The sequence below is a fragment of the Garra rufa genome, chromosome 10 (genome assembly GCF_049309525.1).
Source record: "Garra rufa chromosome 10, GarRuf1.0, whole genome shotgun sequence".
Taxonomy (NCBI): Eukaryota; Metazoa; Chordata; class Actinopteri; order Cypriniformes; family Cyprinidae; genus Garra; species Garra rufa.
In genome coordinates this window covers 49,178,381-49,190,758 of record NC_133370.1, presented here as the reverse complement: position 1 = coordinate 49,190,758, position 12,378 = coordinate 49,178,381, and the positions used below count along the sequence as shown (strand labels likewise).

The 12,378-nt window shown below is 39.8% G+C and overlaps 1 protein-coding gene across 1 annotated transcript; it reads left to right on the top strand.

Annotated features, from left to right (window-relative positions):
• The first annotated feature begins 9,870 nt into the window (after positions 1-9,870).
• Positions 9,871-12,074, top strand: foxc1a (forkhead box C1a). The gene has a single exon (XM_073849259.1). The coding sequence runs from the start codon at positions 10,094-10,096 to the stop codon at positions 11,576-11,578; it is 1,485 nt and encodes a 494-aa protein (XP_073705360.1). The 5' UTR covers positions 9,871-10,093; the 3' UTR covers positions 11,579-12,074.
• The last annotated feature ends 304 nt before the right edge of the window (positions 12,075-12,378 follow it).

The following is a 12,378-nucleotide window of genomic DNA, read 5'->3' as shown; positions in this document are numbered from 1 at the left end:
ATTTCACATTCCAGACAGATGAGTTGGATTAGGGCACTGCAGGACTGTGGACTCCATAGCTGGATCTTAAGAACCCCGCTGTGGATCTTGAGTAGGCCTAAGTGGGAATGATTGTGTTTTTCCTTTTAGAATTAAATCGTCTGAAATTGCTATTTGAACATCTCAGAGGACTCTTTCTCACAGTTTGCAGGTAATGGGAGTTCTGATAAATATTTTTGCATTTTTTTTTAGTTTTATATACTTTTAAATTATTATACTGACGCTGTATGGAAATATTCAGCCTATTCCTGAGCCTGCCACCTCTATGCTATGTTAAATATAAGAAATGGATACAATCGAGATCTGGGCAAATACGATAAATGATTTGGTCCAAAACTTTGCTTAAAGGGGTGATCATATGCCCATTTTCCACAAATTGATATGATATTTAAGGGTCTTAATGAAAAGTTTATAACATACTTTGGTTAAAAATGTCTCAATGTGTAAATAGTGTAAAGCAACACCCTTTTTACCAAAATCAGCTCTGCACACTGCAACCCGTTTTGTCTCTTTAAATGCTAATGAGCTTTGCTCATCCCACCCCTTTCTTCTGTGGGGTGACGAGTTGTCCTGTTCACTTTAGCCACATTTAACCGCATTTAGCCGCAAAACTGGCTAACTACCACATTATTAAGAAAGGTGATTTGCAAAGATGCATTAAAACCCCCTTATACTCCTGCTGTAGGTAAAGATATATCATGAATAATTTGCACAAACATAGATGCATTTATGTAGATCGGAGGATGCATTCCCTTCAAAAACAAAACACCTCAATTGCTTCTAAGAGACATTCTTGTCAACATCCCTATCGACACAATGGTGGTCGGACAGTTCATAGCTCAGTCAGGGCGGGTCTAAGTTAAAATAGCAGTGTCAATCAACTATTGTGGGAGTGGCCTTGGTCTGTGTGACATCACAGAGCCAAGAATCAGAGTATGGCTTGTTTTGAAAAGGGGGATTTGATTTATAGGGATTAAAAAATAGCACTGGGTGGATTTTTATCATTGTAGGGTGGTTGTGTACACACGCTGCCAACAAACATTTATGTTCAAACTACATGTAAAAGTAAATTTTGCATCAGATGACCCCTTTAAAGTCAGCATGGAATAAATAGTCAAAATACAGTCAGCTGTAGTAACACACTGCATCTCAGCTACAACACCCTACCTGTTATAATGCTTGAAACTTGCATTGCGTCACTGCCATTCATAAATCCTCTCTCGTGGCCTCATGGGATAGTAAAGTGTCCGTCTTATGCACACTTTAAAATCAAGCCAGAAGTCGTAGGTCATCAGGTACTTTTTGGTACTCTCAGTATGTGCTGACATACTTCTTTTCTCACATACTTTTTTTTTTTGCCTACAATACAGTAGGGAAGTAGGGCTGTCCCCGACTATGAATTTTCATAGTCGAATCAGAATTTTCGAATCTTTCTATAGTCGACCGATAGTCGAATCATCTAGGCCTATGTGTGTGTGTGAATGGGTTGGGAGGGGCACGACACTATAGTCAGCAGGAGGGTAAAACAGTTTTTATTTTATTTTACACACTGCACACAGCAACAACTTTTAATAAAGCGACCAAAACTGCCTGCCAACTGACAGACGAACTTATTTAGGTTTAAATAAAAACACAGAACGCGTCTTTTAGTTCTAAAAACGCGAGGCGCACAGCACTGCCTTTTTTGCTAAGCAACGACCGAAACAGCTGTCCTGTCAGTCAAATCAAAGGATTATAGCGCGAACGCTCTAAAATCGTAGTTTTTTGCTGTTAAGTAAACTGTCATATTAGCAGAAACCCTAAATAATACAGCTCCTGGTTACCCACGATAGACACCAAAGGTTTCTCCTCCATTTCTTGCAGTCTCCGGACTTTTTAAGCAACGGTAAACTTTCGCCATCACAACAGAAGGCCCGCCTCTCCATTCATTCGATTGGACAGTGGAAAAGAACGCGAATGACGTTGGGCGTTTTTCCGCTCAGAGTTGTTTTTTTTTTTTTTTCAACTTCAGGCGCTCAGAGCGCTCCTGCAAAAACGCGAGGCGCGGGGGGCGCATAAACAGAGCGCAGAACGCTCACTGCCAACAGAAAACCATTCAAAAGAGGCGCCTCCGATTGCAAAAACGCGTTCGGTGTGATCGCCGCCTAATCCCTGCCGTCAAGATGGTCCGCATCTCATCATGGATCAGGGCAAGTGAAAATTAAATCTGTCACAGGGCTGGTTAGATGTATTCACAAACACGTTAAAAATATTTATTGAACGCTTCTTTCTTTTCACTTTTGTTTTTACTGCATTATCATAATCAAAGGCTGTATATAACGTAATATAACCGTACAAAACCAGTAGTTCTGTGTGCAATTAGACATTGAGCACCCCCATATTGCCAAAATGGTATGATGCCCGTTTCACCCGCGAAGATTCGACTGTGAGATCGGTGGTCGAATCAGGCTCCGCATATCGATGCATCGAATCTTCGACTATTCGGGGACAGCCCTATAGGGAAGTATGCTTATCAGGGGCGCCGCTCGCAATTTTGGGCCCTATGACAAAATATGAGTTTGGGCCCCCCCTACCACACCAAAGTAGATCTCTGGGGGCCCCTAAAGGGCATGGGCCCTTAGAATCATCCTAACTCCACCCCCCCCCCCCCCCCTTAGCGGCGCCCCTGATGCTTATGTAAGGGTTATTCAACGGTTGTCCCTGCATTGAATATTTTAAATGCACATTGTGGAGGCTAATAACCGCAGGTTTGTTTACGTGGCCACGAGAAAAATATATCGTTCCCTCAACATAAGAAGTTATGGCCATATGTAACGATCGGCCTTATCAGTCAAATTACATGGATTTAAAATGGGGTCAGATTATACTGTGAGAGATAAAATAAGTGATTTAAAAAGATAAGACTACGACAAAAAGTAAACTGAATAAATAAGTGTATTTACAAATTCGCAAGGAACTTAAAACAACACAATAAAACTAGAATAACTTAAGCTGTTAAAAGCACAGAGTCTTAAAAGCACTGTCGTTTCCTCATGATAGCATCTCGTGGCCACGACATAAGGATGCCCTTACCTGGTCAAAATTAAGTGAACCAAACAAGTCCCCTCCTGGTCACTGTACAGACTAATAGATTAATAGAGAAATATTTAAATATATAAGTATACTTTTGGTACACTTTAAATATTTTACATTTAAATACTGATATTATTTAAAGATCACACAATCCTTATTAATAGTGAGATTAAAACGTATTTTAGGCTTAATATTAAGAAATGTGCATTGTGCACAAGTAGTACTCAATAAAGTGTAAAGTCGGCAACACCAAAGCTCCAAAAATATCAAAAATAACAATAAAAATAAAATAATAAACAACTTTCGCATTGTGTATGTGACGTTTCGAGCACGCAGGCTCTTCATCAGACTATTGGAGCCTTGGTGTTGCCGACTTTACACTTTATTTTGTACTTGTTGCTTTTTAGTCGAGCACCCATTTGAGACTGATGTGCGTGCTTTTGTTTCATTTTTCTGGACAAGTAGTACTCCACATAAAGTTTAATTACAACTTTTAATCATTTTTATATCAGTAAGTCTCAAGCGATGTGTCAGTAAATATGTTAATAGACTTAATAGAATTAATGCATTTGAAATCTATTACTTTTTAAAGGAACATTTGTGTTGTTATTATCATTTCTGTTGAGGTAGGTGAAATAGGCTAATATCTTAATTAAAAATGGTTGTACATATGTTTACCACCTACTAACTTACACTTGTAAAAATAAAGGTGCTTTAAGGGTTCTTCACAGCGATGCCACAAAGAACCATTCAGTCAAAGTGTCTTTAAACAACCATCTCTTTCTTACCTTTTTATAATCTTAAGAACCTTCTTTTACCACAAATAACTTTTTGTGAAACAGAAAGGTTCTTCAGATGTTCAAGTTTCTTTATGGAAACATTTTAACAAAAAGGGTTCTTCTAGGGCATCGTGAAGCACCTTTATTTTTAAGAGCGTAGTTTGTGAAAACACGGCACCCTTTCCTGCCTACTAAGTTCTTCTCTATATGATTTCAGCATAAATGATCAGAACAAGGTATTCAATAGTACATTACCTGTGCAATCCATGATGTTGTTTACATCTGAGCATCTCCAATATGGCCACAATATCAATATCAAACCGTAACTTAAGTGCAAACCCTTTATTGTTAATTGTCATAGCCAAGTCAACAGGCAGCGTATACAAGTTTCTATGCAAGTGAATGGCATGTGTGTGTGTGGAGAAACAAAGAGCAGACACAAGAGATATAGCGTATTTTACCTAGATGATAAAAGGTAAATTAATAGAATCCGACGTCTTTTGAATGAGCTTTGAAACCTAAAGCCTGTTGTAAAAAAAAAAAGCTAATGAGGTGATGGATGCCACGTGTTGTAATGGTAATATTCTAGGTATTTGTGTAATAAGGAATAACATTTGCTGTGTCTCAATGCGACCTCTAGAGGGCGCAGCCTTCAAAATGAGGTCCCTGTCTTGGCTTCCATTGCCCACATTCTTATATTATGAGACACAATTGCAGGGCCGGCCCTAGGATTTTGGTGGCCCTAAGCAAGATTTTGTGTGTGGCCCCAAAACACTCACAGGGCAACCACCAAATAACACCACTGCTCGTAACTGAATGAACACACATGCACTTGAATTAACAACAACTATATTACTTTATTTTAAAACAATGTCTCATTATATTAAAATATATATCAAATTTTGAAAGCACTGCAAATAATAAGAAATAGTCAAAATCAACAAAATCACAAAATCAACATAAACTATAAAAGCAAATAACTTGCATGTAACAAAGCTTTTAAGTAAAAACAATGACAAATGAACACCAATAAAAACTAAAATATTTTGACCAATAGCAATGATTAATAAGTGGAAAATATTCAAAATGATAAATAATAAAGTCAACAAATTTACACTATAATTTCTCTGACGTGACATGCAGCCAGAGAGCCCGACTAGTTTACCAGCTAGCTTATTATTAAATTAAATAACCCCCTGCTGTGTTGCGATGTGTCGGATAAGACATGAAAGAGCTCTCATTATGCTATTTTTTTAGAATAACTCACTGCAATGCTGTGTGCCGTTTTTCTTGTTAGCACGCAGCATGCTAGCAAGAAAAACGGCGGATTATTTAATCTGAGTGAAATGAAATGGACCAGTCACATTATAACATACCTTTATCTTGTGATCTTCTTTCCGTTTCAATTTTTCTTTTTTTTTCGTCCTTCGGCACCACTCGGGAATTTTCTTTTAGGAGCCATCTCTTGTGTTGTTAATTTGCGAAATAACGATATCCACAATGCCGCGGTTACTGACCGCTGCGCCGGCTGCGTTGTTGCCATGGTTACGCACGGAGGAGGGAGCGCCGGAGCGGTCACAAACTTACTTATTTACTTTACTAGTTTTTTTTTTTCACCCCTGTACTGATACGTCTGTTTAAACGGATATATTTCCGCGATTGTAGTATATATTAAAATAAAGAGAAGGTCAAAAATCCAGTCACACACTGATCGTGTGGCCCCCCCTCTAGTGGTTGTGGCCCTAAACAACCGCATAGACCGTTTATGCCAGCGGCCGGCCCTGCACAATTGCCATGCTCCCTAAAAATCCCAAGGGCCCTTCACTTTAGAGTCAGTAGAGTGTAGCACCATTCACCTCTGATTGGAATATAAACTGGATGCTGGTCCTCCAGGTGCAGGACTGGACAGCCCTGGTAATACAGTGTTACAGACTACCATGAAAGCATATAAACGTGGATTAAAAAACACTGGTCAATATGAATGTATAAAGGAAGCCATTTGATTTATGCTACATACAGCCAAACCAAAATTTATTCAGACTGTCATTTCTCACATTATAGCAGTTTATTCACTATAGTTTAAAAAATGGTAATAAAATGTGACAAGAACTCAGAGTTAAACTGTGTTAGAACAAATTCATCTTGATAATGCCATCCTTCTGTTAGACTGTCTCACAAATGAATTAGGTTGACTAGCTGTCAGCTGTTAAATTTAAGATACTTCCAATTTAGGTCAACCAATTACCAAGTAGTGGTTAATTTTGTTCAGTCTGTGGTGTAAATTGTTGCATTAGCAATTCAAGAAAAAAAGCACTTAAGCAAAACTTGGTCAGGTCAAAGTGTCTGAATAATTTTGGTCTCAAATTTGTATCAATTTTACTAGTAGTCCACTCTATGAAGAATTTTTGGATATAATATAACTTTATTTTGCTGTTCTCACATAAATGAACTATAGTGTCCTGCACCCATTAGTAAAAAAAATATCTGGAGTCTAAATCATTTTTGGTTTGACTGTATACTTGTACACAGTTTTATTTTTTTATTTTATTTTTTTGGACAACTGCATTGCTTTTGAATAAAAGCATTACAAAAACGAGCACTGACTGGCTTTTTAGCTGAGCATAATCTTCATCAACAACAAAAAAACTATATATGAGACAGTTTTGAGTCCATTCCATTTGTTACAAGTCCACATCTCTACTTGCTTTGCATATCATTTAAATGCCCCAAATGAGACTTTATGATGCTTAACGGGCCCCTGGTCAATTAGTTTATTCCTGTGTTGTCACCAAAGCCATCCCAAGTTGTTTGGGACATTTTATAGGTAGAATATTTGTTGGGTGAAAATGTAACTTGCAAATGAGGAGTTACTAAGTAATTATTTATTTAAGTTCTTTTATTTTTTTTTATATTTTTTTTTATTTTTTATTTTTTTAGTCAAGTACCTATCTTTCGTGGAAAAAATCTTCATAATGAACACAAGAGGGTAGCAATGTCAAGCAAGTTAATGCAATGTAGATTTGCATTGTCTGGAATTACTACGCCTGCAAAAAAGTCGACAAGAAAAGAGGCTAAAACAGAAAAGTAGGCTATATTTGTACTATGTTTCGTGAAACTATATTCCTTATTTTTTTCCTTTGTAATTATGTGTATATGTGTGTGTGCATATATATTTGCTGTCATTGTGAAGCGCATTACAATTTATTTGTTTGACTTATATTCTTCAACCATTTATTATTTTTTTTAAATCATTTTATTTGATTGTTATGTTTATTTACTCTTTTATACTTGTGTAACTCATAAAACCTGTGTCAGATAATCTAGATATGTACATTTGCCTACACTGATGATAGTGATCGAAAGGAGGCGCTAAGAGCACAGGACGCAGAACTGTTTCTTTACTCTGTGACCATCAAAAGGCTTCCTCTCCTTTCGGACAATCATGCCAAAACTATCCAAAGCCTGTTGCATTTACGGTTTTTTTTTTTTTTTTTTTTTTTTTTACTTTTTACGTTTTTCCTTTTTTTTTTTTTAAACGTTTCTTCGTTTGGTTTCTCAGAACTCCTCAGTATTTCTTTGTATAATTTATACATTTTATGGCTTTTGCAGTCTTTATTTGGGATCCCGATGCTTCACCAACCTCAGAGGGGAACATTCCATACAAAAAACATCGATATTTTTGCTCATTTCTGTAAAGGCCAATGTATTAAACGGTTTTTGTACATGCAGGGAAACAATGTTTGGTTTTATCGGGACGCTTTTACAAAATTGTACAGCTTAATTCGCGCATATCAGTATTACAATATGTTATAAAATTGGGCCTCTTTTCATATAGCAAAGGTAATCAGTTTTATTTGATAATTATAGAAATTATAGAATTGCCCGAGTATCGCCATGCATATAAAGAATAAATAAAGAATAAATAAAGCGATCAAACAAAAAATATTAATTACATGACAAATTCTGTATTTTAAAAAACACCAAGAGAACGTTGTTTTGTAAAAAGTATTATAGTCTGTAATTCACTACAGCCACAGTTTAGTAGAAACGAGAGACGGAATCGTGCTGTTGCTTTATACTATTACTGTTAATAACTGGTTACACACAATTGTTAGAGTATTTAGTTATAGTTTAGTACTTGATCCAATCTTTGAAGTTAACTTTTTTGGTGTAACATAATATAGTCATATTGATTCAGTGGCATTAATCATATTTTTCACATTTAGCTGACAAAACATTTTTACCGTGACAAACTTTTTAATGAGTCTTGTATATGCTGTCCATTTTACCTCTAAAAAGAAAATGAATAAAAAATAATTGCCTGATCTGTGTTGACAAATTATCAAGACTAAACCATTTATTTTACTTCACAATTACATCAGGCTTTAACAGTCCTGTTTTCGAGTTACCCAGAGGTAGCTGGTTTAATTGGCTGGAATGGGAGTTCGGGGTGGGCAGGAGTTTGGGGTTAAGTAAGAGGCGCGCACTGAATTGTACAAATAGCCTGGGGCACAAGAAAAAGTTCATGCCCGGGTCCCTGTAAGGAGAAACCAGTGAAGTATCAACTAGTCCATGGTCACTTAATCAGAGCGACCTGTGGGGGATTAGGAAGATATTGTGACCGCAACTTGGCCTCACAATTATCATTCACAATTAAATGTTGTGTCCCTCCCCCGGTCTTCCTTTCATAAAGGATGCGTGGCCGTCGTACATTTAAAGAATTAGGACGGATTGTTTGGGTTTTACCTCGAAATAATACTCGCGTGGTCCACAATATGCTTTCGCACTTTTTAGGCCCGCTTTATAAACACAAATTAAATGAGCTTGAGGACGCGTTTAAGTGCAGATTTAAGTTGAAGGATACATTTTTTAAATAGTAATTAGAATTTAATAATAATAATAATAATAATAATAATAATAATAATAAAAATAATTATTTGTATTTTGCAATTTTGTAAATGAATGCCAATAATGGTATCACCATTTTAAAGTGCTCGCAATCCGTTAAATCCTTAATGCCAGATAAATAAACATTTAAGTTACTATGGAAGTAAAGCATTTCGTGAAGACACCGCTTTTATTGGCATGCCATAAAACAGCGCAGAGGCGCTAAGGTGAAGGATAGCATGATTCTCACCCGTTTGACCAATGGTGACACATGTGAGGTGTTTTGCTTTACCCATTTGTTTCTCTGGGCTTTTAATCTCGCTCGCACTTGGAGCAAACTTTCGCACCTCGGCTCTTTCTCCAGTGTCTTAACTTACTTAATTCCAGCATAATGAGCTCTCTGCCCGGGATGATGGGCTTTGATCCGCTCACCAGTGTTGATTGAGACCGTTAACTAACAGCCAGTGTTAATGAAGAACTAGCATTACGACTTAAAATGCAGGAAGCCGGAGATTATTTACGCTAATTCCCATATTGATTATTTGAAAACAAATGTTCTCCAACACTTCTAATGGGCTGGTGCGAAATACAAGCCATTGCAATTCATTATTAGCACTTGTTTGCACTATGGCTGGATCAAAGCTTGTTTAAACGTTTATGTATAAATTAATAAATCGAATAATTCAGGAAAGTGGTATGTTGAACGCTTTCGTATTTTTTACAATTATTCGTTATTTATATATGCATGTAATAGCGTTAGATTACACTCGATATTATTTATAATAGAAAAATACCCTAATAATATATTCTAACATTCTGTATTCTAATCTCTCCATTAAAGTATTTTCGATCTGGTGCGTAGTTTGTGGAGAGCCTGGTTCTTTAAGGTCTGGAGAAGTGTGTGTTTGGCTAGGGTGGGCTGGGACGTCCCAACACCTCTCGTTTTTCTTCAACCTTGTGTGTGGCCGCTCGCTTTGCACGGCCCGACCTCCCATTGGACAACTTAGATGTTATTGGGAGGAGTCTTACTGGCAGCAAAAGGGGAAAAGAATTGAAGTGCGCAAAAGTATTATGTAGTGACCGATGCTTAGCGTTCAGAAGTTTTCCAATGCGCGCTCCGACAGAAAGAGGTGGCCAGCACGCGAGTCCAATCCACACCCGGTCCAATAGTCACATTTTGTAAATACGGTGGCAGAACGTGGACTCTCTGGTGGACTGCCTTCCCAGTTTCAGAGGAGGCGCATTTCAAGCGGACTTGTGGATTGCTTCAGACTCTTTGACGTCTGTTCTTCGCCAGCACCGTTTGGAGAGAAGTCATGCAGGCGCGCTATTCCGTCTCCAGTCCCAACTCGCTGGGAGTCGTGCCGTACATCAGCAGCGACCAAAGTTATTACCGGGCCGCCGCCGGAGGGGGGTACACCGGGATGCCAACCCCCATGAGCATGTACTCTCACGCGGCCCATGACCAGTACCCTGCCAGCATGGCGAGGGCGTACGGACCGTACACGCCGCAGCCGCAGCCCAAGGATATGGTAAAACCTCCGTACAGTTACATCGCGCTCATCACTATGGCCATCCAGAACTCCCCGGACAAGAAGGTGACCCTAAACGGTATTTATCAGTTCATAATGGAGCGCTTTCCCTTTTATCGGGACAACAAGCAGGGCTGGCAGAACAGTATCAGACACAATCTGTCCCTGAACGAGTGCTTTGTCAAAGTGCCCCGAGATGACAAAAAACCTGGCAAAGGCAGCTATTGGACTCTCGACCCGGACTCGTATAATATGTTTGAGAACGGCAGCTTTTTGAGGCGACGGAGGCGTTTCAAAAAGAAGGACGCATTGAAGGATAAGGAAGAGCGAAACGTCAAGGAGGCGCCTTCCCGCCAGCAGCAGAACCAGCAGCCGCAGCAGCAGCAGGCGGGCCGCGACCAGGAACAGTCGGTGCCGGGCTCGCAGCCCGTGCGCATTCAGGACATTAAAACCGAGAACGGCACGTCCACGCCGCCGCAGGCTGTTTCGCCCACGCTAAGAACTGTTCCCAAGATTGAGAGCCCTGACAGCAGCAGCAGCATGTCGAGCGGCAGTCCGCACAGCATCCCATCCACCCGCTCTCTGAGCCTGGACAGCGCCGGAGAACAGCAGCAGCAGCAGCAGCAGCAACAACAGCATCACCACCACGGCCAGGCCCCCGCGCAGGGCTTCAGCGTGGATAACATCATGACCTCCCTACGCGGCTCGCCTCAGAGCTCCGGCGAGCTCACCCCGTCTCTCGTGGCCCCATCACGGACAGGTATAACTCCCACGTTGTCCCTGAACTATTCGCCCAATCAGACGTCCGTGTATAGCTCGCCCTGCAGCCAGAACTCTATCTCGACTACCTCCAACGCCACCTATCATTGCAACATGCAGGCCATGAGCTTGTACGCGGGCGGAGATCGCTCAGGCCACTTGGCGGCCACTACCACCGTGGACGAAACTCTGCCTGATTACTCGATCACGACCACCACGTCGTCGTTAAACCACGGGAATCTCAGCTCGGCCCAGGAGGGCCACCATCCGCACCAAGGGCGCCTGGCCTCATGGTACCTAAACCAGGCCGGAGACATTGGCCATCTAGGCGCCACGTACCCGGCGCAGCAGCAGAACTTCCATTCGGTTCGAGAGATGTTTGAATCGCAGAGAATCGGTCTGAATAATTCACCGGTGAACGGGAATAACAGCTGTCAAATGTCGTTTCCCCCGAGTCAGCCCATCTACCGCACGTCAGGGGCTTTTGTGTATGACTGCAGCAAGTTTTGACCAAACAAGTCTTTTTCGCTCTCCTTCTTCTTCGTTTTGTTGTTGTTGATTTTCCCTTTTCTCGATACCGAGAGACGTTGATATTTACCGAATCTACCCCCGTGATGGACTGAAAAGAAACCGAACAAACGCGAGAGTCAGACACACTTGATCTTGGTTTGTTAAGGACAGTGTTACTTCGAATAACACGTAAGTCTTCTTCGTTTTTGTGAGCTATATGCTGGGCTGTGCTGACATGCGTCAGACGTTTATGGACTTGTTATTACGTGTAAATTGCATATAGTAATTTATTTCTAAAGTGTAGCCGGATATTATGGACCAAACACCAAAAAGTGTTTCTAAATTGAACTGCATTCATTGTCCAAATGTTCCACTATAACAAGGAACGGAACATGTATAACGCCATATTCTTTCAAATTATCTCCTTTTGTTGAAAAAGTATTCTGAAGGAATTGCATTGTTTGTTTAATAAATTGCCATGCTATTTGAGTTAAAATTAGGCTACGGCTGATTTCTTAAACCTCTGTCAGGAACAGAGCTGTGTGCTAGTATAGAGCAATAATGTATTTAGAGCACAGTAGCTTGAAGAAAGTTTGAAGCCAGTTACCTACATAAATGATCCAAATAAGCGAGTCGATGCTATTCGGCTTTGCTGTGGCATAAGTTGAACGTTTCTTGATCCAAACGCCCGTCTAATCCTAAAATGCAGCAAGAAACGAATAAATGTGCTCTGATCAAGCATAAGAAAATAATAATAGGCCATGCAAGCAAATTAATTTTACAGCATTTTATGGAACCGT

Excerpts from the sequence above, each read along its gene's own strand:
- foxc1a (XM_073849259.1), top strand. The coding sequence starts at position 10,094 with ATGCAGGCGCGCTATTCCGTCTCCAGTCCCAACTCGCTGGGAGTCGTG.